The sequence below is a fragment of the Zychaea mexicana genome (genome assembly GCF_025766255.1).
Source record: "Zychaea mexicana strain RSA 1403 chromosome Unknown BDB00scaffold_7, whole genome shotgun sequence".
Classification (NCBI taxonomy): Eukaryota; Fungi; Mucoromycota; class Mucoromycetes; order Mucorales; family Lichtheimiaceae; genus Zychaea; species Zychaea mexicana.
In genome coordinates, this window is record NW_026516670.1 from 179,646 (window position 1) to 204,622 (window position 24,977).

The 24,977-nt window shown below is 44.4% G+C and overlaps 11 protein-coding genes across 11 annotated transcripts; 5 read left to right on the top strand and 6 right to left on the bottom strand.

The window, feature by feature from the left end:
• Window positions 1–2: 2 nt before the first annotated feature.
• BDB00DRAFT_756046 (serine carboxypeptidase S28-domain-containing protein) lies at window positions 3–1,066 on the bottom strand (the record flags this gene model as incomplete). Its single annotated transcript, XM_053118876.1, has 4 exons — window positions 3–416; window positions 489–569; window positions 662–801; window positions 871–1,066. The coding sequence occupies 4 exons, from the start codon at window positions 1,064–1,066 to the stop codon at window positions 3–5; spliced, it is 831 nt and encodes a 276-aa protein (XP_052984121.1).
• Window positions 1,067–1,312: 246 nt separating this feature from the next.
• Window positions 1,313–2,757, bottom strand: BDB00DRAFT_802207 (uncharacterized protein). Its single transcript, XM_053121936.1, has 2 exons — window positions 1,497–2,757; window positions 1,313–1,373 (listed from the first exon to the last, which is right to left on the bottom strand). Exon 1 carries the CDS (start codon window positions 2,482–2,484, stop codon window positions 1,582–1,584), a length of 903 nt encoding a protein of 300 aa, XP_052984122.1. The 5' UTR covers window positions 2,485–2,757; the 3' UTR covers window positions 1,313–1,373; window positions 1,497–1,581.
• A 1,544-nt stretch (window positions 2,758–4,301) lies between these two features.
• On the bottom strand, window positions 4,302–5,590 carry BDB00DRAFT_784376 (dihydrouridine synthase-domain-containing protein; the record flags this gene model as incomplete). The annotated part of the gene is made up of 2 exons (XM_053120458.1): window positions 4,302–5,252; window positions 5,333–5,590. 2 exons carry the CDS (start codon window positions 5,588–5,590, stop codon window positions 4,302–4,304), a joined length of 1,209 nt encoding a protein of 402 aa, XP_052984123.1.
• Window positions 5,591–6,580: 990 nt separating this feature from the next.
• On the top strand, window positions 6,581–8,235 carry BDB00DRAFT_802211 (nucleotide-diphospho-sugar transferase). Its single transcript, XM_053121937.1, has 6 exons — window positions 6,581–7,149; window positions 7,225–7,281; window positions 7,372–7,454; window positions 7,521–7,791; window positions 7,869–8,038; window positions 8,105–8,235. The coding sequence occupies exons 1-6, from the start codon at window positions 6,650–6,652 to the stop codon at window positions 8,188–8,190; spliced, it is 1,167 nt and encodes a 388-aa protein (XP_052984124.1). The 5' UTR covers window positions 6,581–6,649; the 3' UTR covers window positions 8,191–8,235.
• On the top strand, window positions 8,057–8,814 carry BDB00DRAFT_543146 (uncharacterized protein). The gene has a single exon (XM_053117795.1). The coding sequence runs from the start codon at window positions 8,230–8,232 to the stop codon at window positions 8,683–8,685; it is 456 nt and encodes a 151-aa protein (XP_052984125.1). The 5' UTR covers window positions 8,057–8,229; the 3' UTR covers window positions 8,686–8,814.
• Window positions 8,815–9,656: 842 nt separating this feature from the next.
• BDB00DRAFT_802212 (ribonucleoside-diphosphate reductase small chain) lies at window positions 9,657–11,249 on the top strand. The gene is made up of 3 exons (XM_053121938.1): window positions 9,657–9,847; window positions 9,948–10,281; window positions 10,444–11,249. Exons 1-3 carry the CDS (start codon window positions 9,707–9,709, stop codon window positions 11,013–11,015), a joined length of 1,047 nt encoding a protein of 348 aa, XP_052984126.1. The 5' UTR covers window positions 9,657–9,706; the 3' UTR covers window positions 11,016–11,249.
• Window positions 11,250–11,436: 187 nt separating this feature from the next.
• BDB00DRAFT_802217 (integral membrane protein mpv17 pmp22 family) lies at window positions 11,437–12,725 on the top strand. Its single transcript, XM_053121939.1, has 6 exons — window positions 11,437–11,517; window positions 11,596–11,613; window positions 11,723–11,887; window positions 11,975–12,031; window positions 12,136–12,236; window positions 12,307–12,725. The coding sequence occupies exons 1-6, from the start codon at window positions 11,454–11,456 to the stop codon at window positions 12,511–12,513; spliced, it is 612 nt and encodes a 203-aa protein (XP_052984127.1). The 5' UTR covers window positions 11,437–11,453; the 3' UTR covers window positions 12,514–12,725.
• A 1,614-nt stretch (window positions 12,726–14,339) lies between these two features.
• BDB00DRAFT_881459 (S-adenosyl-L-methionine-dependent methyltransferase) lies at window positions 14,340–17,748 on the top strand (the record flags this gene model as incomplete). The annotated part of the gene is made up of 5 exons (XM_053128081.1): window positions 14,340–14,407; window positions 16,119–16,682; window positions 16,758–17,000; window positions 17,137–17,425; window positions 17,539–17,748. 5 exons carry the CDS (start codon window positions 14,340–14,342, stop codon window positions 17,746–17,748), a joined length of 1,374 nt encoding a protein of 457 aa, XP_052984128.1.
• Window positions 17,749–18,380: 632 nt separating this feature from the next.
• Window positions 18,381–19,273, bottom strand: BDB00DRAFT_752503 (uncharacterized protein; the record flags this gene model as incomplete). Its single annotated transcript, XM_053118641.1, has 4 exons — window positions 18,381–18,470; window positions 18,538–18,720; window positions 18,873–19,124; window positions 19,202–19,273. Coding segments are annotated over 4 exons (597 nt in total), but the record flags the coding sequence as incomplete, so codon positions are not given.
• A 75-nt stretch (window positions 19,274–19,348) lies between these two features.
• On the bottom strand, window positions 19,349–22,407 carry BDB00DRAFT_543332 (Six-hairpin glycosidase-like protein). Its single transcript, XM_053117796.1, has 7 exons — window positions 21,256–22,407; window positions 21,126–21,168; window positions 20,909–21,051; window positions 20,541–20,821; window positions 20,140–20,459; window positions 19,759–20,043; window positions 19,349–19,620 (listed from the first exon to the last, which is right to left on the bottom strand). Exons 1-7 carry the CDS (start codon window positions 22,270–22,272, stop codon window positions 19,577–19,579), a joined length of 2,133 nt encoding a protein of 710 aa, XP_052984130.1. The 5' UTR covers window positions 22,273–22,407; the 3' UTR covers window positions 19,349–19,576.
• On the bottom strand, window positions 22,343–24,456 carry BDB00DRAFT_802230 (fumarylacetoacetate hydrolase). Its single transcript, XM_053121940.1, has 10 exons — window positions 24,322–24,456; window positions 24,116–24,232; window positions 23,849–24,021; window positions 23,675–23,764; window positions 23,418–23,571; window positions 23,233–23,332; window positions 23,123–23,158; window positions 22,888–23,061; window positions 22,676–22,824; window positions 22,343–22,580 (listed from the first exon to the last, which is right to left on the bottom strand). Exons 1-10 carry the CDS (start codon window positions 24,418–24,420, stop codon window positions 22,374–22,376), a joined length of 1,299 nt encoding a protein of 432 aa, XP_052984131.1. The 5' UTR covers window positions 24,421–24,456; the 3' UTR covers window positions 22,343–22,373.
• Window positions 24,457–24,977: the final 521 nt, after the last annotated feature.

The following is a 24,977-nucleotide window of genomic DNA, read 5'->3' on the forward strand; positions in this document are numbered from 1 at the left end:
GATTAATGATGTGTGAATTGTCTGGATCTGGATGACTTTATGACAAAATACAGAAAAAGAGAGAAAGTCATATGAAGCATACAATCAGCAAAGTCGTCATCGTGGGCCAAGTCTTTCACACCAAATTGCTCTTTAAGACGATGTTTCGGTTCTGAGAACGGACTGAAAAGTATATGGTCGATATAGCGGATAACTTCCTCAACGGCGTTGATGCAATGCTTCGGACCGTATTTCCAGATAGGATAGAAGTACTCATAGTAGTTATATTTCATTTGAACCGGCGCTGATGATGGAATGGCAGCAAAGACAATGTCAGGATAGCGATAACGCATCCACGCAGCCAAGTTTCCGCTGTAAGAACCTCCATAAACGATCCATTTTGTTTCAGGCGCTGGAGGTAATTCCAATTTTGGCAACTATTACCGCAAAGAGATCGTCAGTGACAGAAACAAAAGGATCTGCAAATGAAACAATGTGGTCGTTAATACCTTGATCTCTCTTATAATCGTTGCCATGTCCTCCAATGCTTGCTCTGTGTTCAATGTACGCAGATACTGAACCGAGTAATCCTATTCATACAATTCACATATATCAGCACGGGTACATCTATGTGGTGAGTGCCCGGGAGACAGATGATCGCAATTTCTCTTTTCTTGCTTACCGTTCCTAGCTGCGACTGTCCGTAGCATCTATGTTCCATCACTATAACGATGCCGTTTAACTGCTCGGCCAGTTGTGCCATGGAAGAATTTGTCACATAAACAGATCGTGATATCGCATCCATTTCGCCAGCATTATATACTATACATGAGCGGTTTAACAGCTTATATATGCGAGGAGCAAGGTAAAAAGAAGGAGTAAGGTGCTTACAAATCACTGGACCGCCGTTTTCATACCAATCGGTGTTTACCCAGTAGCGATGCTTAAACGTTCCTGCCGACGGGTCCGAATGGTTGACCGGTTGATCAAAATAGAATGGGCCATAGCGTTCATTGACAGCGGCTGTCGAAGAGGCTGATGGTGATATGGAAGCTTCTGCTGCTCGAATGCGCTGCTGCTGTAACATACTATGCATTGTATCCGTGTTTAGGGAAATCAAACTCTTATTTTCCCGTTTTGTTCTTTAATTTATAACTCATGGTTTCGACCTACTCAAAACGCCATCCTGGTCTAGAAATTGCATGACTTAGCCCGACGATGGCCAAGAGAAATAGGAAACAAGGAAAGTGACGCATTTTTCGTACGCCTCCCAGAAAACGAAAAAAAGCCGATGGCCGGTCTATGAGCACCTGAAAAAATATGCCCATGCGAACGCGAGTCAATAGAAACACCGTTTGAAGTCCCGCCTCTTGTCATGCGGCAGCGAGTTTAAGGTACTGCATTACCACACAACGGATGATTTACTCTGATTATGTTACTGCTGATGGGCTATATTATTACACCACACAGCTTTACGTACTGTGAGAAATAAGCTCATTATTAAGCTCATTATTTAGACAGAAGATATATGCATACTTAAATTAAAAGCAATATATCGGGAACATGTGAATGGATGGGTGATAGTACAGGTAATAAAAGAGATCAAAATGACATGCGTCTGACACCAATAGGCTTGACTTCTTGCGGTAATCCAAAAGTAGGCTGGCCATCCGAAGCGCGCTCACCAAATTTGACTTTGACTTTGCCGGCAGCAGTCATGACAGCATACTGATTCTCGTGTATAGTACCCCGCATCTTCTCACGGACTACAGGGGTGAGGCCACTGACTAGCAGTGCAACTTGGGAATGTCCACGGGAGACGCCATTGACTTGGTATAAGCTGACGATCCATGTCACTGTCCACCAGGCCAACGGGACGAGAAGACATAAAGCCAGTGGATAGTAGGACGCTGGATTTAACGCAAAAAGAAGCTCGGTTTCCTTGCAAGTGGTTTTATATGGACCCGTTGTTGTGATAAGTTCATCCGAGCCACCAGGTGATGTAAGAACGTATGTGAGACCAAGATAGTTGGAAAAGTTTCGTAGATTCTGTTCCACAGTATCCCTATTATATACAGGATGCACTATGCCGCCTTCGCCCAACACAAGTGCTCGCATCACACTCAGCTGTAGCGCATACATGTTTAACTGGATAGTGGCATTGACGTCCGAATCTTCCACTTCATTCAGATATACGTTGTTCCCAATAATGTTGTCGTAATCCATTGTCACTGGCTCGGATGACAAGATGTTGAAACCGATGTTTCCTCGTACATTGTATATCTCTGTCCAGTTGTAGTATGGTCTAAGCGTACATCTTCGCGCCTCTAGGGTGTCAGAATCGAGACCTTGATAACTCATCGTGTTCTCGTGACTAACGACCACCATTGTTACATCCCCGACACTGTCTCGTGCGCCCTGGTCGAAGGGCTCTGCTTCGGAACTTGATGAATAATTGTACGGTAGCGAGATGTTTCTCAAGTCGTAGTGCGTGCGACCGGCCATGGAAGCTTCGTAAAAGAAGCCAGGTGCTGATAAGGAAAGGAAATCTTCGTTCAAAATGTCAATGTAATCTTCCACCGTGGTGATATTGTTGCTGTGCACGTCGATTATTCGAATATTGTCGAGAGGAGTTTGCGTGCATTCAAATCCGATATACGGAATACCGATGCCATTGTAACTACAATTGATAGCGTCTACGCTGCAACTGTCCGCTATCTGTACAGGCAATTGCTGGAAATATTGTCGAAGACCAAGCTGTACACTGTAAAAGTCCCGGACCCCCGTTATAGTTCTTGGATCCTTTGTAGATGCATTGATCTCAAAAAATGGCTGGCTGATGTTCACCATCAAAAGCGATTCTTCAGTTGCGTTACTGCAGATATCGTATGTTCGAGCACTGATGATTCCTTGAGCGGCAGGTCCAATGGCAAGAATTCCCAAGTAGAAAATGATCGTCGCTAGCAATACTGCATCAAGCCGTAGAGAAGGTATCGCTCGGATGGCACCTGTCATTATCATGTTAGCAAGCTTTGTGTATGTATAGGAACGACAACAAGGCTGACTTACCGCCAACACCCCGCGAGCAGGCATCATATGCATCTAGCAGAGCTAGCTGGCTAGCAGTACGCTGGAATCGAGCCCACTTATATTCTGATACAGCACTATTATAAATTTGATTTGATCAGTAATCTTGTGCTGTTATTTTTATGTCTCTTCGCACTCCCGACTTACTAGCCTATGCCTCCACCAATAAAAAGGACAGCAAGCGAGACAAGAAGCGCCAAAAGTGAAGGTACGGGAATGCTAGCCATAGTAAAGTTTACTGGTTTTCCGTCTGCTCGAGCATAGACGAAGACAATCCCAACAATTAACGAAAGTGTAGCCAGAATATTCAGCACAGGTAGTACACTCGTTTCGAGCAAAGTATGTGTACTGATGCGCTCTCTTGTCTAATCAATGAAGAATCGCTTATTCGTACTTTTTCTTTTAAAGGTTGAATACTCGTTTTTAATTCTTACTGGTATATTTACCTCGACGATTTTCTCTGGTGGCTGCGCTCTTCTTCCATCACTTTGAACTGAGCTACCCGAGTCGGAAACTGAAGAGAAAGACGACCGTGATTCGTGTATAGAATGCTCGTAGGATGGCGACCGTACATTTACCAGATTCACTGGTACCCCATATTATCGTTAACGACGATGTGTCCTTCGATGCGCGCGGAAGCTCACTTACTGTCGTCATAGTGCTGGGCAGCGGTCATAATGGCGTAGTGGGAGGCGGTAAAAAAGAGGCAAAAGAAAGAAAGATTACAGATCAGTTTGACTAAAAAAGCTTTGTTCTCGAGTTCTCGAGTTTCACAGAACAGAAAACCGTGTGATACAGAATTGTTGATCTAAACAACATTACGGAAACACTGTTCATTCCCACTTTCTGGTTTTCGTGTAGAGCCTCAAAGCTATTTAATAATGCATTCCTTCTATTTCTTTCACTTCGACTGTTGAGTATCTACCTTGTTCATCAAAACAATGATGAACAAAGATCATGTAATTCTTGAAGTTACATCAAAAGCTGAATAACCCGAAATAGAAAGTGGTCCAGCTGCGCCTCAACATTTGACTTACTAGAGAGGGGAATCCATAATTTTTATTACTGCGAAAACATAAAAAAAAAAATAAGAGAGTCTTGGGGTAATTTTGTCGGAAACCCCAGAACTCTTTGATATGCAAAAAGTGTGGTGGTGGTTTTACAAACATAATTAACAGGTCGGTATACGAATTTATATACATATGGAAAGCATTCATGCTGGTCTATGAACCTTTTCAGGCTGTGGCTGCGATTTCTTCCTTTTTCAGCTTCTTGTTCGCAGCCTCATCATCATTTGCTTCCTCCTCTCCAGCTTCGCGCTTATTCTCCTGCTTCTTGGCCTTCTTTTTTCCATAATCTTCGGGCAGTGGCGGACGGATGTAGGGCTGGCACCGCCAATGACCATATTTGCGAATCCCAGCCTCATCCGGTTGTCCCCGCAGCTCATCCTCGCCGATTCGTTCACGATCCTCTTCCAGTTTATTCTTAAGTTCCATGACGACATCGTAATACTCCTGCCAATCACGTGCTTTGCCCATACGATTGCGCAGTTCCTTATGATGTGGCAAACTTGGATGCATAATCTTGAACAAGTGACCCTTGATGATGCCGGAGCGCACGGTCGTCTTGAGATCACGTACGATTTCCAAATATTCCTTGGCCATTTCCCAAGTCAACGGAGGCATTTCTCGATCGGCAAAGATGGCCGGGTTATACAAGCTTCCTTCAGCTGTCATGACACCGTCCACACCCGTATAATCCATACAGCGCTTGAAATCCGAGTGATACAAGATGTTGCCGTTGGCAATCACTGGGATCTTGACTGCTTCCTTGACAGCTTTGATCTTGTCCCAATCCGCAAGTCCAGTGTGATGACCCTTTTGATCTCGAAGTCGTCCATGCACAGTAAGCAATTGAGCGCCCGCCTTTTCAATCATCTTTGCATATTCGACTGTTCGTTCAACTGTCGGGAACACTCGGATTTTGACAGTAATTGGGACGGCCAGTTCCTTGTGGAGCAACGAAACCATACTGGTTATCAATTCCCACTCGTCTTGCAAATACGATCCATAGTTGCCCTTTTTGGCGATATGTTGAGGGCAGCCAAGGTTGAGATCTACAGCATCGCAGTCGTTTTCCACCAACTTTGCAGCTCTCAGCAATATTTGGGGATCGTTGGCACAAAACTATTTAAAAAAAGCTTGATGAACACACTTGTTGTCTACCTAGGTTTCACCTAAAGCTATAACGAAGCATTCATTCATACCTGAACAACAGTAGGACGATCCTCCTTGTCTGTGCTCCACTGATCAAGTCGGTACTTCTCACCATGTTTAGGATCGCTGAAAAGTCTCGCATGGAACATTGGAGTGTAACAAGTTTGAGCACCATAACGTCGACTCAGAATACGCCAGGCTTGCTCGGAGCCATCGACCATAGGAGCAAGGATAAGCTTGGGCGAGCCCAATGTCTTTTCATAAAACTCGTATCCGGCCAACTTGCGCGATGTGTTTTCACCTGTCATTGTTGCGAGTGGAATGCGGCTGTTGATCTTGAGTGTAGATCTCAGGGCCGAAAGCATGCGTTTAAAATTTCCTTCTCGAAGCCAGCCACACTTAATTTTAATATTCTGAAGAGGATTCACCCCCCGTGGCAAACCAATCATTTTTGATTTTCATGTTTCATTTCATACGTCTGATATCCAGTCATTTGGCAAACTGACCTACTCGTTAAATTCTACCGATGTGATTCCCTTTCTTCTTAACATAGCCAGTAGAAATATCGTATTAAATGCTCATGCTAAGGCAGCGCTCGCTATAAAATGAAAATTGAAAGACTCTGAGCTCCAAGGGCATTGCTGCTTAGCAATGAGATACGAAACGAATAGATAGCAATAGCTGCATCTTGATTTTGAATCAGCAGAAGAAAAACGTGGCTATACAGGACAATAAAGAACGGCTGGAAGCATTTGAAGTTCGCCTATTATCCTAGCAACGTGTGTGCAAAGAGGAGATTAAATAACCAAGCAAAGACAAGACTATATAGACCAATTCGCTGGGTGTTTAGCTGCAGGTCTTGCGCTTGTGTCAAACAGTGAAGTGCTTCTTTGTTGTATACCAAGCCAGGCCAAAATACGCAAAGTAAAGAAAAGCTAATGGATTTGAGTCATATTTATATAATTTATCCACATAAAGATATGGCATCGGCAAATGGAGTACACCAGCTCTGGCTTGTGCAACATCACTTCCGTTTTATGCTTCTGAAATGGCATATTTAATTCTGCAATATTAAGTTTTTTTGCGGATCAGATAGAAGTAATTTGATAGGCAAGAAACCGAGACAAGATGATAGACTGCACCACGATGTAGCACATGTACAATTGTAGTGGGAAGAAAGAAAGGGTGAAAGCGAATAGAGAGGAAAGGGGCTGTTGAGCTTAATAACCACCCATGATGCGGAGAGAGTGTTTATAAAAAGAGATATAAGGGTCATTATTATTTGAACAAGCTCTTGGCGCGTATGTCTGACTTGAGCTAAACCCAAACCCACACAAATCTTTCCTTTTTACCGTCTTTTCCTCTCAATGATATCATCACGGATCGGTCGAACACTTTTAAAAGTAATCATACCAGCATCTCTTATATGCACGCTACTCTTGATTGCACAACAGAATGGTGCCTGGAGTGCGATCCGGTCAGGCCACCGTAGTACCACTAGCACCGGCGGACAGCTTTACCATCCCAAACCGCATCAAAATGGAACGCGCGAGAATGCCGCTTTTGTCGTACTGGTACGCAACGACGATCTCACCTCTATGCGGGAAACCATGCAACAACTGGAAGATCGGTTTAATCGCAAGTTTGGCTATCCTTGGATCTTTTTAAACAATGAGCCGTTTGACGAGAAGTTTAAAGAATTCACCAGCGGGTTGGCAACGGGCGATACGTATTACGGCACATTTGATGAAAGCATGTGGGGATATCCAGAGTGGATTGATCAGGATAAGGCGCGTGCTGCACGCGATGATATGGCTGCAAAGGGGATCATCTATGGCGGTAGCGAATCGTATCGACACATGTGCCGGTAATGTATATTGAAGATGCAACGAGGGACATAGAAGCGAGTGTTGCAATTGCATTTACTGACGCAATGCTGCAGATTCCAAAGCGGCTTTTTCTTCCGTCATCCTTTACTTGACGACTTCGACTATTACTGGTATGTAACCGGAACAACAGCACGGAGTGCGTGGCATTGACCAGAATTAATTAAAAGCTGCTAAATCTTGAAAAAAAAATTCTGCAACAGGCGTGTGGAACCACATGTAAAGTTTACGTGCGACATTGACTACGATCCTTTCACGGTGATGCGCGAGAAACAGTTGAAATACGGTAATGCCGAGTAAAAAGGATATATGTTCTGGAATCATGGCAAATACTTAATATTTTCTTTGGTAGGTTGGACGATATCGATCAAAGAATACGTAGAAACTATCCCGACGCTGTGGGAGACTGTCAAAAACTTTATAAACGAGCATCCTGACCATGTTGTGCCCAAGAATGATCCGGAGAGTTTGCTTGGATGGATCAGTAATGACGGTGGCGAGTCGTACAACCTATGCCATTTTTGGAGTAATTTCGAAATTGGCTCGCTGGCATGGTTACGTTCAAAAGAATATCTGGACTACTTTAATTATTTGGATCGTGCAGGTGGATTCTTTTATGAACGGTAGGTTTTCTAGAAGACTGCAAAACATTTTTTGCACTATATCTTTTTTCTCACTGATCGCTATAATGTCATTCTAGCTGGGGAGATGCACCCGTACACAGCATTGCAGCGGCGCTGATGCTGAAGCAATCGGAAGTGCACTGGTTTTACGATATTGGCTATTTCCACAACCCATGGTATCAATGCCCTTCCGAGCCTGAATGGCTGCCAGCGGAGAAATGTTCCTGTGACCCTGATAATAGCTTCGGTAAGGCGTAACTTTCTGTTATTTACAACCAGAGTGCTTATTATCAAGTATTCTTGTTTCTATTAGATAAGCACTGGTACAGCTGCACACCCGAATACCTCAAAGTAACAGGCAAACAACGAACCGATTACCTTATCGCCCAACGTAATTAAATACATGCCATATACATAAAATAATAAAGAAATGAACTCATGAGAAAAACAGATCGTACGTGCCCTCCCTGCATCCCGTGTTCCCCTGCTTTTTGTATTTGCGTATTTGGCCTTCTGCTGCCCGACAAGGCGCAGATAGAATCGTTCTGTTCGCTGTGCAACATAAACCCTCTAAAACAAGTAATTACATTTCCCTGCTTGCCACGTAACGACACATGGCGACACTGTAACATAGCAACCAATGCATCTGTTGTCAATGGCAACCAGCCAATTTCGATGTGCATAACAGAATATGTGTACTGTAGCAACCGAACAAGTAAACTGGTCCTAGGTAACGAGAAGACTTGGGGGAAAGTTGAGAACGACAGGGAGTTGGCTGGAGGCTATTTTTTCCATTGTTCCACACATCCATTATACAATATTAGCTGTGCAGACATACACGTATACGGAAGGCTCCATCCTTACAAGACGACTCTCCATTCGGAACCTCGTTGACTTCTTGAGCTTGCTCCATCTGTCCGCTTCTTTGAATCCAGTGAAAATTGTTCAGCCGGGGCTATTAGATCGCGCGGACCACACCACCGAAGACAGCCGCATAAATAAAATCACACAAGCGGGGGTGGAAGCCTTTCAGTTTTTTTTTTTTTTTTGATTCGCGTGATTGCAAGCCAGGCGCCGATCAGATAAAACTAAACTCACTGTAGTAGCACCGCAAAAAGCACGGCCAAGTCGGATAATTAACGGGCCTTTTGTTCCCATATCGCCGTTATCGCCGCCATTATGTCTCTGTAATGTCAGAGCATGCAGGATTGTTTTTTCTAAAATGGAACGATGATGATAAAGGTTGTGAACGCGTCTCGACGCGTGACGACGTGTCCAACCGCGTATACTGCATATATGCGCGCGTGGTATGTCATTTTGTTATCCCCGCCTCGCGATCTCCAGCTCAAGCACGCTATACAATACAAGGATACAATGAAAGAACAAGAACTATTTTTTAGGGAGCTTGTCTTCTTTATTTTGGAGCAGTACATGCTGTGTTGCAAAAACATAGATGCACATCCCCCATTTCATCCAACATGATAGTATCTCAAGCCAATGCTCGGAAGAAATTTATGCTGTAGTGCCTTTCCTACTCCTTGACGACTCTTTTTTTATGCACTTGCACTTGGAGAGTATTCGCTAATATAATCTAACATACGAGAACACTTCTTTGATCTCAACTAGAGACTATCCTTCTCTGACACCATAGCTTTTTTTAATTAGGTGTGAAGCTAAGTCTGCAAATAGTAGTAGAACCAATGGCTTGGCTGCAAGTGGAACGTTTTTTAATTAACGTCGCCACAAAAAAAAAAAGAGGACGGACTTGCGTTTGAGCGGGGTCGTACGTGACGACTGAAGGGGACTGACTGTAAGGCTGTAGAAAATATAAAAAGAGGGGTGAGTGAACGGTCGCTTCTTTTTCCAGAACACTTCACTTTCTCTCTTCTTTACATAAAACAAACCACTAAAAACCATGGCCTCCACTGACGTTTCCCAACAACTCTCTGACTTGTCTCTCAAGCCTGAATCTAAACCCTCCAAGTACAATGAAGATGAGGAAATCCTCAAGGAGAACCCCAGACGCTTCTGTCTGTTCCCAATCAAGTACCATGAGGTAGTTACTATACAGTAATAAATGTAACGCTATACATCACAAATATACTTTCCAGACCTGTTTGCTGATCTTCCTTCTGGCTTTTTATTTTGTTGAACAGATTTGGCAAATGTACAAGAAGGCTGAAGCCTCTTTCTGGACCGCTGAAGAGATTGATCTGTCCAAGGATCAAAACGATTGGGAAAACAAAATGTCTGCCGATGAACGTTTCTTTATCTCCCGTGTCCTTGCCTTCTTTGCCAGCTCTGATGGCATTGTCAACGAAAACCTAGTTGAACGTTTCTGCAATGAAGTCCAGATCAGTGAAGCCAAGTGCTTCTATGGTTTCCAAATCATGATTGAAAACGTGCATTCTGAGACTTACAGTTTGCTCATTGACACTTATATCAAGGACAATGCTGAGAAGGAATTGCTCTTTGATGCGATCGAAACCAGTAAGTTATACACGTCCCTTTTTCGTTTTTTTTACCTTTTTTTGCGCGTTCAAATTTACGCGGCACGCGTCGTGCGCGCAACCGCGACAAGTTACTTTGTATCACGAATTATCTGAACTCCGGATTCCTAATCACTCTTCCCCCTCCCCCTTTCTACTATAGTTCCTTGTATCAAGAAGAAGGCTGATTGGGCATTCCGCTGGATCTCTTCCAACGGCTCCTTTGCTGAACGTCTTGTAGCCTTTGCTGCCGTCGAGGGTATCTTCTTCTCTGGCTCCTTTGCCTCTATCTTCTGGTTGAAGAAGCGTGGTCTCATGCCCGGTCTCACCTTCAGCAACGAATTGATCTCCAGAGACGAAGGCTTGCACACCGACTTTGCCTGCTTGCTCTTCACCCACATCCGCAACCAGCCTTCGCATGAACGCATCCGATTCATCATCACCGAGGCCGTCGGCTTGGAACAGGAATTCTTGACCGAAGCCTTGCCTGTGTCATTGATTGGTATGAACGCCAAGCTCATGTGTCAGTACATTGAGTTTGTCGCTGACCGTCTCTTTGTTGCCCTGGGTCTGCCAAAGCATTACAACTCGACCAACCCCTTCGACTTTATGGACATGATCTCGCTTCAAGGCAAGACCAACTTCTTTGAGAAGCGTGTCTCAGACTACCAACGTGCTGGCGTCATGTCCAAGGCCCCTGAAGAGAAGCAGTTCACTTTGGACGCAGACTTTTAATACATTCCCCCCACTTACACTTCCATAGTACACTACATACAAAAGAAAGAAAAAAAAAAGAAACCATCCCCCTTCGTATATCCTATATTCTCTTCCTTCTCCTACTACACACACACCATTTCTTTCCATGGTATTTTTCCCTCCTCCCCCACTCATTCTTTAAAGCATTTTTGTACATACATTTATTTTTATTATCAAAGCATTAAACTTATCCGGGTGTTTTGCACCGAAGAATAACGAGCTCTTGTTTACATATGCTGAAATACGCAGATGACCATGGCGGTGCTGTTGCTTTGTGCGCTTCATAGACATTCTATTTGAAACTATACTCTTGAACGGCGCTGAAGTAAGTTCTTCCGCGGTAAGATTTTCCCGCTTCTTTGAAAAACTATATAAACAAGGACACATGAGCCCCTGATATCATGGCTTGAGAATAGCATGTTTACTTGGTACAGTAGAGCACTCTCCCGACGACCTATTCTGGTCCAGTGTATTACCACAGGTATATATATATATACATACATATTGACTAAAAGTTGTTCCGAGAATAGCTGACTAAATCGTTCTCAACTTATGCTAGCATTCCTGTTTGGCACAGGTAAAATATATGGAGATCCCCTCCGTACGAACATTCACAGCTAATCGCAGGTCAAACTCACGGGCAGCAAAGAATGACTTACTTGAAACCCACTTTTGAACGATAATAGGTGATGTTATTGCTCAACAAGCGGTCGAAAAAAGAGGCTTTGAACATCATGAAGTATCGAGAACTTTGCGTATGGCAGGGTTCGGCGGTGCAGTGGCTGGTCCCGTGTTGAGTACTTGGTACCGCTTTATTGAGCTCAACGTGAAAGGATCAACACCTCTCAATGGTATAGGCCTCTCTTCAAGATGAAACCCAAGATGGATACTAGTCAGGCATGCAATCTCTTATGCTTATATTGATAAATTTGATATAGCTCTTGTAAAGAAGGTAGCAGCGGATCAATTGCTTTGTGCACCTATATTCATCGCAGGTATAATGGAAACAAAAGCATAGCAGAGTAGTAGTTATCCAACGAGAGACGATCAGTGAGGTTAATCCATACTGTAAACAAATTTCGGTAAATACATCCACTAGGCTTCTTCTCGGCACAAGGTCTTCTTGAAGGAAAATCCATTGCCCAAATCCAAGAGAAACTAGAAAACGGATATACAACGGCAGTTTTGGCAAACTACAAAGTAAGTATATCTCTAAGCCTACTACCACATGTCTACATTGCAAAGTCTCTTGCTGACATTATATTGATAGATCTGGCCAGCTGTTCAATTTGTCAACTTTTACTTTACGCCCCTGAATCATCGACTCATGGTATCGAACGTTATTTCGCTTGGCTGGAACGCTTATCTTTCTTATATGAACCAGCAATCATCATCAGCCCCTTCTTCTTCTGATGCGCATTTAGAAGTGCAGTCGTCGTCTACTGCTCCAGTTGAGGAATTAAAACAAGTTGCTTAGGTTCCAATTGATCCATTGAAGAAGCTCGAATATATCTAATAGTGTAGAAATATCTTTTCCTTCGTGTATATGTGTATATGTAAAATGTAAATAATGAAACCTTCTGAGCGGGTAGTTTCATTTGCTACCCATAACTTATCAGCCTGAGTGCGTATAGTGAGGAAAAGGAAGTGACCCAAAGTCAAAAGGCAGGCCAAAACAGTAAGCCTCGGTGTGTATTCGAAAACGGGAAGAACCTGCGCTACCAAGGGTCATCTGGTTGCTAGGCAACAAAAGTGTCGGAGTGCGGAGCGGGCACTACAAAAAAAAAATTTTCCTTGAGAAAAAGATATAAAAGGGCGTCGTACTTGGGATACGGGAGTGTTTTTCTTTATCCAATCAGTAGGAAACTTATCTGCGAGGATGCTAAGGCATACCTCTCTTATAATTTCTTACATATGATGAAAGTATGGGTAGTTTATGATCTCCTGTGATTCTAAAACACCCTGGGACACACACCCTTTCTGATTACAACAAAATATCACACAGGCTGTTTATTCCTGTTCCATACTCCATTACATGAGAAAAGAAAATGATATAAAAAGTTTATATAGAGACCCCTCGTTGCTGCAGCAAAGTTTTACTCTGTAAAAGAGAACCCTGTTCTCTCAACACTACAGAGAAAATAAACGTTGTGTATTCAAGTACGCTGTGGTGGCTGCAAGTGTTCGATGGTGGCACTGTATCCGTAATTTCAATCTATATATAAAGTGTTTTGGAGACGAAAATACCCATTGCTGCTCTTGACCCTTTGCCATCTGAAATGTTGGATAATCGGCCACAAACTGCTACCACCATAATTCATCAATAATCTGAGAAAGAGAAAAAGGGCAATGAAAACAGTACGAAGCAATAGTCGCCAGTAGAACCAGATACAGGACCTATTCATTGTGATCATCCCACCAAATGCGAACGAGAACGACCGACCACAAAGAGTGCTTCCAACATGCCCAATGGAACATTTGCAACACCCGAAATCCGATCTTGGAGGCATGAGACAATGGCAACGGAGCATGGTCACTGTGAAGGGCGTCGCTTCCCCGTTTGATATAAGTACATTGGTAGCAACAACGTCCGTGGCTCCGTCAGGATATCAAGAACCAGTGTTCAAACGTTTGATCGTATATAGGAGTCCTAGAGGGAAAGCAAACAACAAATCACTTTGGCCACTTCCAGAGCCAACTGCTAAGAAGCATTCAATGAAGTGTTAGAATCTTATACTCAGACTTCGGAACAAAACGTCACCCACGGAATCACACTGTCTATACTCAAGACAGACGATCAACCCCATCGCGGCTTACAGCACTAGCGAAGACAGCTGGTTTAAGAATTAAGGAAAATACAGTGACAAACCAGAGCTTTGGATGCCTAATGTAATCGACAGATTTTTTCTTTTCCTACAAATACCATTTCGCAAGGGGGTCCAAGAAAGTTTGAAACAGCTGAGGTTTGACACACAAAATGAAGAGAAAGGTAACAGTGTTATACGCACATTGGGGATAAGAGAATATGTTGGAAATAATTGAGAAGTTCTAGCCTTGCCAGATGGGCTGGCGAATATTCAACGCAACTAATACAAAATGACTATCTTAAAGAGCCATTGCTCAAGGATTTTACTGAAGTACCAGACTCAAACGCTGCTTAGCAATGTACTACCCGATGCTCCAGCATTTAGCACTCACTACGGGCGAAAGGTACATAGAACACAAGAGGAACATGAGAAGAATACAAAGTGATATTTCAAACTTCTCGACGAGGAGAAATCATCTTCAAAAACTGCCAAAGTTATGCTCTTAACTTTAGTGGCCGGTGTGGATTCTCTCCAGGCTAATGTTGTCGAGGTTATTTCTGATGTGTAAGAAGTAACTTTGTGTGGAAACACTTTTTTTAAGTATTGAATAAAAATCGCGTACTTCCCTCCGCTTATGTTTACTGCAGATTAGTGAAATTACTGTTTGATCCATTGCAGACAAGAACACGTTTGAGGAAGTGACCTCACTTTTTGCGATACCTAGGACTTTGCAAACCTCATAAAACTAAATTTCTCTCGATTGTGCAAAAACCCAAAGGTTATTCGGGAGTTTGCCACTAGTTGGCAGCGGCAGTGGCAATGAGGAGGTACCATTTTAAGCAATATAGAGTCCCCGATGCTGTCAAAAGGCGCCTCGAAATCAGGCTAGCTACTGTGCCAATTAGGGCTATCAATCAATCAGTTGCTGCAAATCGGACAGTTGGTATATGCACTAAAGCAGCAATTGGATCTTATAGTTGTCAAATATGCAATCATTGGCTCAGCGGGTTATAACCCAAAACAGATCGGTTGAGTCGCTAATCACTGGTACAACCCTTGGCTGCAAGATCTCGATATCGGAAGACACTGCTAAAGACTCCCAACTTACGTGAGCTAAGATACTTTCACATAGTGGACGAGCACCGGGTGAAGCGGACACGTTCATGTAAGGAATAGGTGAGTGATCTCTGTGAACGTACAATCACGACTGTGATTTGTAAAAAATATATAACTTGCTCGTTCTGCTTACACACAAGGCCAACCTGTACAATATGAAACCTTCAAATTCTATCATCGACTAGTTTTCCCTACGAGCTTTAACCCGCACACAATTGTACACGCGTTATGCGTTGTAATCTTTTGGCTGTCTGGAGGGAGGACGAACATCGGATTCCGTCGCTGTCCCAAGCTCATGCAAATTCTCGCCGCGCGTTAGCGTCGCCCTGTCAAACGGTACAAGGTCGTCTGAAAGAAAATCCTTTTGTATTTGAAGGAGCAAGGTTTCCAGAGCACCGCCTGATTATTGGGCTATAGCAGTGATGAATTCTGTGAGGACTCCACGCAGGCATGTCAGATGTGCCCCACATACACAGCGTCATCATCAAAAAAATTCTTCCGCCACTTCGAAGGTGGCAATAGACCCACCACAGTGGAAAATGCTAAAGCGGAGCAAATCGTTTCGAATGTCTTAAAATGGCATAAGCGCACGCCAGTCCTGCCTACTGGCTGCTAATCAAAGGAAAGGCTAGTTACTCCTGCAGACAGTCTCCTTGGAACCAACAATCACCACGTCATATCTATATGTTCCCATTATTATTGCTCTTCCTCTATCTTTTGATGGGACACGTTGTAGTACAAAACGCATGAAACCCAATTTTGTTTACTTTCCCGCCAAAATAATACTCTATCATAATGGTGGCATACAATTTTTTTTTCTTCCTTTTCTTCTTCTCTTTTCCTCTCCACAAACAACAAAAAGTACACCCCAGTTCTCTTACCCCTTCCGCTCCCTTATAACCTATATACCCTTTTTCTTTTATCACTACGACTATCACTGCTACCACTACGACTATTACTACTACTACCCATATATTACTTACTAGTACACTACTACCCGCCATTTAATTATCACCACTACTATTACCTCCTTCATATCACATGTCTTAATGGGCAATCAACACTCTCGCTTTGGTCGTCAACGAAGTCCTAGCACTGTTACTGACCTATATCCATCGCAGCAATGGCCGTCGACTTCATCTTCTTCAGATAACAATAGCAACAGCAATAACAATTACAAGCGTGAATACCCCTTGCCATCCGTCGTCGCATCAAGTACAGATGACGGTCATGTCAAGATGCGCAAACAGTCCTCACCGTCACCAGTCGCCTACGACAAGTCGAGCGGTCGTCCACGGTTTCGACCACTCCGCGCATTGTCCTCTTTTCGCTTCGACTCACCATCAATAACGTCTCATCCTACTAACAATAATCAACGCAACCGACATCATCATCAGCATTACAATGAACCATCTTCCGCTATTGCGACCGCTGCTGCAGCTGTTGACGCGCTCGCCGTACCTCCGCCCGTGCATCCACTAGCACCAGTGGCGTCGCATCATTCCGACTGCAAGCAACATGCGAGCAGCACCCACAGCAATAATACTGTCAGCACCTATAGTCAGCATACGCCACCAGAAACCATTAGCGACATACAATACATGTGGATGGCTGGACGGAAATATCATCAGTTACCATCGTCGCCATACATGCTACCATGCGACGATGATGAAGTCGACCGACTCCATCTGTTACACTTTATGGTCCGCTTTGCTATTCAAGGGTAAGTTCTCTAATCCTTGCCAAGTTCAAGAACGATCAAAAGAACTCATAATAAGCGTGTTTATAAATGTACTAGCAATTATCTGGCGCCAGTGAGTGATGTTTTACGGAAGGGCGGACGAGTGTTGGATGTGGGATGCGGCCCTGGATCTTGGAGCATGGAGATCGCAGGCGAGTACCCCAAGTCCCAAGTGGTGGGAATAGATATCAATCCGATGTTTCCACGAGATATCAAGCCATCCAACTGCACGTTTCATCAGTACAATCTACTCGATGGACTTCCATTTGAAGATGCGTCTTTTGATTACATATTCATACGGTATGTTTGTGATACGAGCTCGATCTTACTTTTTTTTTTAGGTTTTGCTTATGTACGCGAGATTACACACGAAGAATAAACTCCTGTGTATTATAAACTCAACAACAAAGCCTTACATAATAATCTTATGTGTTAGCTTTATCGGACTCGGTGTGAGAGCCAAACAATGGCCCATAATACTCGGCGATCTTGCACGATTACTCAAACCAGGAGGATGGATTGAGCTTGCAGAACCAGACACGGAATTGTATCGCGCAGGACCTAAAACACTCGAGTTGAGCACCAAGTTGAAGCAAGTGATGGAAATGCAGCATATCGACCCACAGATGGGCAGATCTCTGAAGGGGCGACTGGAAAAGCGTGATGAGTTAACAAACGTGACCACGACCTTTATTTCCTGTCCGGGTGGACAATGGGCGGGCAAGGTAAAGGATTACACAGACACACAGAGGGAGAGGGAGAGAGAGATTGCAGTGCAAGAGAAAGATAACAAGAGTAAGTAATCTATAATTAATGCCGCGCTTCATGTCATACATAGTTGGGCCAACTGACCTTGCAGTCATGGCAGGCCTATTACCAGGCACTTGGTCCGCAGATTTGCCATGCACTGGCCATCCCTGCAAAGCAGTATGAAGAGCATCTTAAGGCATGCTTGAGTGAAGCAAACGAATACAAAACGTTTGAAAATGTTCATTTTGCTTATGCTCAAAAGAAGCCTGCTAGCACCACCACCACCGCTGCTTCGTAAGAAAAAAGTCACCACCAGTTTCTTCTTTTATTTCCCCCTTTTCTTGTTGGATTACATATCGCGCTCGGGTTTCTCTTTTCTTTTTCTCATTGTACCATATTGTAGCTCTCTCTTCCCACCCTTAATGCTAAAAAATGAGCACCATACAACAGCAAACAGCCCAAAAAAAAACCAGCCTCTATATAACAACCACCCCCCCCCACTAATTATCTCTTGTACGCTAATGCCAGAACCTCAACTCCTTTTACCCCGTCATTTTTCCGAACCAGCATTTTTTTAAAGCTTCTGCCGTCTTTAAAAGATATGGGGCTTGGCTTCCCCTCCCCCCTTTTCATTTCTTAATATGACAAACGGCCTAATTAAGAATAACAAAGCAACAGCAAATAGCATCTCTATCCCTTTGTTCTTGAACTTTAATAGTGCCGCTGTCACTTTTATTACTATTGCTTCTCACAGCCGGTCCAGTTATTGGTGAGACTGCTGGTCTCCTTAAAACTGCTATCGTAATGAAGATCCCCTGTTGTCCATGTCGGTGATCTCATTTTCTCATCTAGCGGTGGTGGTGGCGGTATGGTCGATGAGCCAAATGCAACAGGATACGGAGAATATTGATAAGCTGCTGATGCTGGCTGGGGGCAGAACACGAATTCTGGCGGCCGTAATGCTTGTTCTTGCTGGTATCTTAATGCGCGATATCGGTCATCAAATTCGATCACCAGTGCCTAAATGTATCAAACGATGTCAGCCATAAGAAATACCATATATTGTACAGTTGATGATTGTGATTACATAATGGGTTTTTCTGCCGTAAGTTGATGTGGTGTTACTGCGACTACTACCCGCAACGACACTGTCACTGTCATATGCATGACGTTCGACATCCATTCCATGCTTCGTCAAGCGATAGTTGACTCCGCGAATGTTTTCGCTGGCATTGATTCGGCTGCATAGCTCAACAAGACTGCGCTGAAACTGTGGATGAAATAACAATTTTCGTTAGTGATGAAGATGAAATACTTTTTCTTAGTTTGCATGACTAGTAGTAAGAGTGACAAGGATTAATAGAGGAGGCGGGATCTGGCTACTGCTAATAATAACAGAGAAAACAAAGCAAATGGACCTACAGTGCTATGCAAATATCGATACCGCCAAACCCATAAAACTGCAGTCGAGAGCATGATTGAGGGCACGATCAGAAGAATATACGCATTCTTCTCTAACAAAAGAAAATTCCAAAGAATGTAAACTGTTCCTGCAACGATCACCCACAGAGTGACCAGTGTCCCTGTCCACATCGCTTTGTGGGTCGGAGGAGGATGGCGTCGAACCGCTTCGTTGAACAGGCTCATGGCAGAATTAAAGTCACGGACTGACAACTATTGGAATCGTATCATAAATGCTACATCCAACGCGGAGAGATGAAAAATGAAAAGAGACAGGATGAAGGACTCACATAGCCTTGGAGATCAAAGGTGTATTGGGCATCGAAACGACGGCCAAGCAATCCAAGCCGGACAGTCTTCATTATCTGCAAAGAGGGAGTGTATTCCGTGGAAGAAGAAGAAAAAAGCGAAAGCAAAGAAAGAGTTAAAGTTGTATATAAAGTACACACAGGTTTAAAGAAGAAGGAAACAATAGAAATAGCATCAATGAGCCAAAGAGATGGCAATCAGAAGGAAGGATTCAAATGCCGGTGCTAGCTGGGCCTTATTATTTTTAAACAATATCGTCAATGAAATATAGAACATTATATGCTACGGAGTGCTATGCATGTATTATATAGTAATAGTGACAATAGACCAACTGCCCATTTCCCATTCCTCCTGCTTTAGCTGGACGAAGACCCGAGCACACGGTCCAAGTTGAACGAAGCTATGTAGGAGAGTAACGTCAATATAGCAATTCACGCTAAAGTGAACAATAAAATTGCAAAAGAAACCACTTTCCCTCTTTTGCTTTTCTTTCTCTTGCCATATCAGCGCACACACAAACACAAAGCAAGGCACTTACCACTAATAAAAGCAAGATGACTGAACGCTTGAGGGACGTTGCCAAGCAGCTCACCCGACCGAGCAACTTCTTCTGAGAAAAGTCCCAGATGATTTGAATACGAGACCATTTCCTCAAACATGAGCACTGCTTTCTGCAGATATTTCTTGTCGTATTTGCCTGCGCGTGCCATGGCTTCCACGAGCCAGAAAGTGCACATGGAAAAGGCCCCTTCTAGTCCTCCCAGCCCGTCATCTGTCGTCAAGAAGTTGTATCGGAACACTAGGTTGTTGGCCACCAATCCACCTAGTGTATTTGTGGTTAGCGCCGACTAGACAGTCTTTGTTCTGGAATGTTGATACATCTTAAAAAGTGATCATTGTGCTCTTGGAGAAAACTTACCTTTTTCGGGTGGACGCAAAATACGTTCAATGGTCGATAGCATGCGTGGATCGACAGGGGAGCTGAAGAAGACAAGCGGCATGATCAAGCAGCTGGCATCAACAGCCTCGGGAGACTCTATGCTCTGGGTAAACATCTTCAGCTTGGGATTCCAGCATTTTGTTTGAATCTCTTCATAGATCTCGTCTCGAACTTTGAGCCATTTGTCCCTGTCTGGACAGGGGAACATCCGCTTGTCTGCCAGCCGGAGGCCTCTGTCAACGGCTACCCAGCACATGACGCGTGAATACGTAAAGTTCTGCTTCTTGCCTCGAACTTCCCTATAATATAAAAAAAAGTTGATTCGTTAGATCCCTTGGGAGAACTGGAAGACAAATGAGATCGACGGTCAAATTTCTTACCAAATTGACATATCTGGCTGGGCGTAGTTGTCGCAAACGAAATTAACCAACTTTCTCACTGCACACCACATATCGTACGATACTGGAGCGCCGTACTTGTTGTACAGGTAGATACCGTCCAAGAGCTCGCCATAAATGTCCAGTTGAAGATGGTCGTATGCACCGTTACCAACTCGCACAGGTCTGGAGCTGCGGTAGCCATCTAGATGGTTCAGCTCGACTTCCTCCAGATATTTCTCGCCACGGATACTGTACATGATATTGAGAGACCCGTCAGGGTTCTAACCCATTATATGAAAGAAGTGGCTTTGGTTTAGGACATAGCAATCAAACAAACATTTTACGATAACTCGTAAAATCCTACTTACCAAGTCATTGCACCGCTCCTCTACAAATTGCATAAACTTTGAAGCCTCTTCTGTGAAACCCAGTCGAAGGAACGCATAGATGGTGAACGCTGAGTCCCGGACCCACAGGTACCGATAGTCCCAATTGCGTGCACCGCCAATGGCTACAAGAGGAGCATGATGTGTGAGAAAATCCTCATTGTTTCAGGTTTGGAAACTTTCAAACGCTTTCATTTACCTTCTGGGATACCAAATGTGGGTGCTGCTACCACCGCTCCTGTCTTTTTACAGCGTGACACGTGCAGACAAGATAAGCATATTAGGATCGCTCCGTACAAAAGTTACTTTATGTAACGCGACAGACTTACCGGCTCATATGTAAGCAGCTTTAAAACCATTGCACTACGCATCACATTCTCACGCCACCTTCCTCTGTAGATGATCTGATCGATCCATTTCTGCCAATAACGCAAAGTCTGTCGAAACAACGCAGCCATGAGGCTGAGCGTCAACGGCGGGTCGTGGACATTGTGGACACCTTCCACGGTCGATTTCGGTACCTCGCGGAATATAAAGAACGCTTCTTGTCCCTCATGCATCTCAAAATGGGCATAAACGCCCGGGCCCTTGTGTCCATGTGCGTGCGACTCTTCGTCGATAATCAACTTGAGCTTAGGCGTCGGCATCTCGCCCGTCTTGATAATGTATCGTAAATCCATACTCAACTTGGACGACTCAAATTGGACACGGTCTTGGCACGTAATAAAGTTGTCCTCATCCTCTGGATAGTGTTTCATATTGGGCCTCCCTTCAGCTGACAGAGGCCGTACAGGCAGCATTTCAGTCGTGTGCGAGTCTTGGGCGTAGTTAAACGCCGGGTAGCATTCCATTTTCAATTTGACCGAGCCGCGTACGATTCGCACACGGCGAATAATCCATGGCAGCAGCGGTTTGGATGAAAGCCGTTGGTTGCGTTCAGGACGGTGCATGTAATCTATAACTTCGGCGACACCCTCGTCCGACAAGAAGCGCGTGGCAAGCACGTTGCTCTTGGGCATGTACTGCTGCTTGTTGCTGACGTGCGAGTCCGGTGCAATTGCAAAATGGCCACCTTTGTCCTTGTCGAGCATTCTCGCAAAGATACTTGGGCTGTCGAATTCGGGGTAGCAGCAAAAGTCGATCGATCCATCGGTACCGCATAGGGCAACCGTGTGCAAGTTGCCGATAATGCCGTAGTTCTCAATGGGCAGGTAGCCTCGTGTGCGGACGTTGCAGTGTGTGCTTTCCATATCCTTGTGCCATTGGTCTCCGGCCTTGTCTTCTAGGCCGACAGGCTGTTTGCGCGCGTCAGCAGCATAGCGCGCACTCTCGTTTGATGATGACATTATGTGCTGTGTGTCTTTTACAGTTGGGACAAACAAGAAAGAAGAGAAAAAAAAAAGAGCAATGATAAAAGGGAGAGAAAGCCAGGAGAATTTTGTTTTATTTATGCATCTTGCGCATACAGACACGGTAAGATTTTACCGCGACAGTCGCCAAATCCGATACGGTACCCAGACGCGCTATCCTTGTACGCTGTCATGTTGACCTCATCGCCGTCGTGAAGGAACGTGCGCTCCGTTCCGTCTTGGAAAGTAATTTTATTAGCTCCGTTCCATGACAACTCTAGCAACGAGCCAAAGTTCCCCTTTTCCTACACAACAAATCGATGATATCACCGCCGGTTACCACTACGTTTTCTCCGTTTTCTTTTTTCGTTGCTCCTCAAATTTATTAGTGGTGCCTTACAGGTCCAGAGATAGTTCCAGTAGCGCACATGTCACCGGCGCGCATGTTGCATCCGTTGACGGTGTGATGAGCCAGTTGCTGTGTGACGGACCAGTACATGTATTTGAGGTTGGAGAGTGTGGTCCGTTCAAATTTGGATGATCCCTTGGCTGTGTAGACGTTAGTTTTGGGTCATGTGGGCCTTCCATTAGTGGTAGCAAACAAAGACTCACGCTTAATTTGGACTTCAAGGTCAATGTCGTAAGCCGTTTTATGTTTCTCTTGGAGATATGCCAGTGGTGCTGGAGATGTTTGGGAAGGACCGTCGACCAGAAATTCTTCCAACGCATCCAGAGTTACGATCCATGGAGAAAGTGTGGTGCCAAAGTTCTTGCCGAGGAAAGGACCTATTTATTTCATCATATCAGGACCTTCCCATACTACTTTCTCACTAGTTTCTTCACTCACCAAGAGGAACGTATTCCCATGCTTGAATATCGCGTGCTAGGAAAAAAAAACCAGAGTTGAGTAAAAGTCAGGTACACAGCTAAACGCTTCTCCAGCTCTCCCATCCTCACCGCTCCAGTCATTGACAAGGACCATGCCAAAGATATGGTCTTTGGCATCGGCAACTTCGATACGTTTGCCCAACGGATTGCCTTGACCTACAAACCAGCCCTTTGAAGGAAAGACGACAAGCAAAAACAAACAGTGAGTGCTGCGTTCACTGGGTTTTTACAAGAAAGAAAGATATCCATCTCACCACTTCCAACTCAAAGTCCAGCTTGGCCGAAGGTGCAAAAAAGGGACCGGTGTTATTCTGAGGTGTGATGCGTTGTCCGGCTGGTCGATGGAGATCGGTTCCTGACACAACAAGGGACGATGCGCGACCATGGTAGCCAACGGGAATGTGAAGCCTGGTAAGCGGTGATCGTTACGCACGTCACGATCATCTGTTTAGCCTCTGAATCACGCATATATTCACACACTCGTGCAGCACACAACGTTCCAAATATTTACCAGTTTGGCTGTAACGCGTTGTCTTTTCCTCGGAACATGATACCAACGTTGGTGGCGTGTTCTCGCGAGCAGTAAAAGTCAGTGTAGTCTCTGCATCGAAAAATAAATAAAAACAGTGTGTGTTAGAGAGCAAAGTTCGCCAAAGACATTACGTTCTGAATAAACGGACGCTACCCGATCTGTGCAGGAAGGTGCATCGTGACGTCTGTCTGCTTAACCAATGCACGGCTCTGAAGTTCAGTGTTGTCTCTCAACGCTGGCTCGTCTTTGGACAACAACTTTTGAATTGCAAGACGCGTTGCGCGCCATACTGGTTTTCCCAGATTCATGAATTCGTTCAAGGCAGGCTTTAGAGTAGTTAAAAGAAAGCTAGGGCGTCAGTAACAAAAAAAGAATAGAAAGCAGTATGCAACACTACTCCATCGGATCCGCCCTACCGACCTTGTCAAAGACAGCGGCTGGATCCTGGAGCCCTTCGATGCTGTTCAGGAGGCCAGCATGGGCAACAGCGGCGAGATCGAGCACATGTTCACCGATAGCAACGCCAACACGGGGTGTCTTTTTTTTTTTTTTTTTGTTTGTAGCCAAAGGATTCGTTAAAGCCATGGTCTCTTTGTCTTCAGGGAAATGCAGCAATAACAACTTACAGTCTGCTGTGCGGTCGAAAAGACGCCAAACGGGATATTCTGGATGGGGAAGTGGGAGTCTTTGGAGACGGTGACAAAGCTTTCAAGAAGGGGTGACATTATTGCTGTTGCTAGTAGAGTTCAAGTGCTGAGAAGAAAGGAAAAAGAGCTTGGGGATCCGAGAAAAAAAAATGAATAAGGTCGCTCGAAGCGAACGTGGGAATTTTCATGTTTCCCACGCCTCCCCTCTTTCTGCGTGAAAGCAGACTGACATCGGCTTTGTCATCCTCATCTCATCTAGTCTCTCTCTCTCTCTCTCTCTCTCCTTATCACTTAGTCGTTCTCGTTGCTCTGTTACCGGAGTGTCTTTCTGACGCGCGCATGCTTCTGCCTTGAATCGAATAAACCGAACACTTTAATGCTCATGACGACAACACTATCGGCCTCCCGTACTTTGGATGCATTTATATACATACCACGTGTCTCCTATTTTGCTTCGAAAACAAAGCAAAAAATGATGTAAGGACTCACTACTACTGACCCATGGACATCAACAATGCTTCAAATCATGTTGTAAAGAGGATGTTACTCCGCAGCGGCATGCCTTTCAAGTTTTGCAACTAAGGTACATAAGCTGCTGCTGCTGCTGCTGCTGTACGATGCAGTTAGGACCTTTC

What these genes read in the sequence shown, in the direction of transcription:
- BDB00DRAFT_543332 (XM_053117796.1), bottom strand. Translation starts at nt 22,272, where the DNA reads ATGTCATCATCAAACGAGAGTGCGCGCTATGCTGCTGACGCGCGCAAA. An exon ending in AGCTGCTTACATATGAGCCG is followed by an intron (nt 21,169 to 21,255) that starts GTAAGTCTGTCG and finishes CGCTGTAAAAAG; the next exon opens with ACAGGAGCGGTGGTAGCAGC. An exon ending in AGGAGCGGTGCAATGACTTG is followed by an intron (nt 20,822 to 20,908) that starts GTAAGTAGGATT and finishes ATAATGGGTTAG; the next exon opens with AACCCTGACGGGTCTCTCAA.
- BDB00DRAFT_543146 (XM_053117795.1), top strand. Translation starts at nt 8,230, where the DNA reads ATGAGAAAAACAGATCGTACGTGCCCTCCCTGCATCCCGTGTTCCCCT.
- BDB00DRAFT_802230 (XM_053121940.1), bottom strand. Translation starts at nt 24,420, where the DNA reads ATGTCACCCCTTCTTGAAAGCTTTGTCACCGTCTCCAAAGACTCCCAC. An exon ending in CCTTGAAGTCCAAATTAAGC is followed by an intron (nt 22,825 to 22,887) that starts GTGAGTCTTTGT and finishes ACGTCTACACAG; the next exon opens with CCAAGGGATCATCCAAATTT. An exon ending in CTGGAACTATCTCTGGACCT is followed by an intron (nt 22,581 to 22,675) that starts GTAAGGCACCAC and finishes TTTGTTGTGTAG; the next exon opens with GAAAAGGGGAACTTTGGCTC.
- BDB00DRAFT_802217 (XM_053121939.1), top strand. Translation starts at nt 11,454, where the DNA reads ATGTTTACTTGGTACAGTAGAGCACTCTCCCGACGACCTATTCTGGTC. An exon ending in AGGATCAACACCTCTCAATG is followed by an intron (nt 11,888 to 11,974) that starts GTATAGGCCTCT and finishes AATTTGATATAG; the next exon opens with CTCTTGTAAAGAAGGTAGCA. An exon ending in TGCACCTATATTCATCGCAG is followed by an intron (nt 12,032 to 12,135) that starts GTATAATGGAAA and finishes TACATCCACTAG; the next exon opens with GCTTCTTCTCGGCACAAGGT.
- BDB00DRAFT_802207 (XM_053121936.1), bottom strand. Translation starts at nt 2,484, where the DNA reads ATGGCCGGTCGCACGCACTACGACTTGAGAAACATCTCGCTACCGTAC.
- BDB00DRAFT_802212 (XM_053121938.1), top strand. Translation starts at nt 9,707, where the DNA reads ATGGCCTCCACTGACGTTTCCCAACAACTCTCTGACTTGTCTCTCAAG. An exon ending in TCCCAATCAAGTACCATGAG is followed by an intron (nt 9,848 to 9,947) that starts GTAGTTACTATA and finishes TTTGTTGAACAG; the next exon opens with ATTTGGCAAATGTACAAGAA. An exon ending in CTTTGATGCGATCGAAACCA is followed by an intron (nt 10,282 to 10,443) that starts GTAAGTTATACA and finishes TTTCTACTATAG; the next exon opens with TTCCTTGTATCAAGAAGAAG.
- BDB00DRAFT_802211 (XM_053121937.1), top strand. Translation starts at nt 6,650, where the DNA reads ATGATATCATCACGGATCGGTCGAACACTTTTAAAAGTAATCATACCA. An exon ending in TCGTATCGACACATGTGCCG is followed by an intron (nt 7,150 to 7,224) that starts GTAATGTATATT and finishes GCAATGCTGCAG; the next exon opens with ATTCCAAAGCGGCTTTTTCT. An exon ending in GGTGGATTCTTTTATGAACG is followed by an intron (nt 7,792 to 7,868) that starts GTAGGTTTTCTA and finishes ATGTCATTCTAG; the next exon opens with CTGGGGAGATGCACCCGTAC.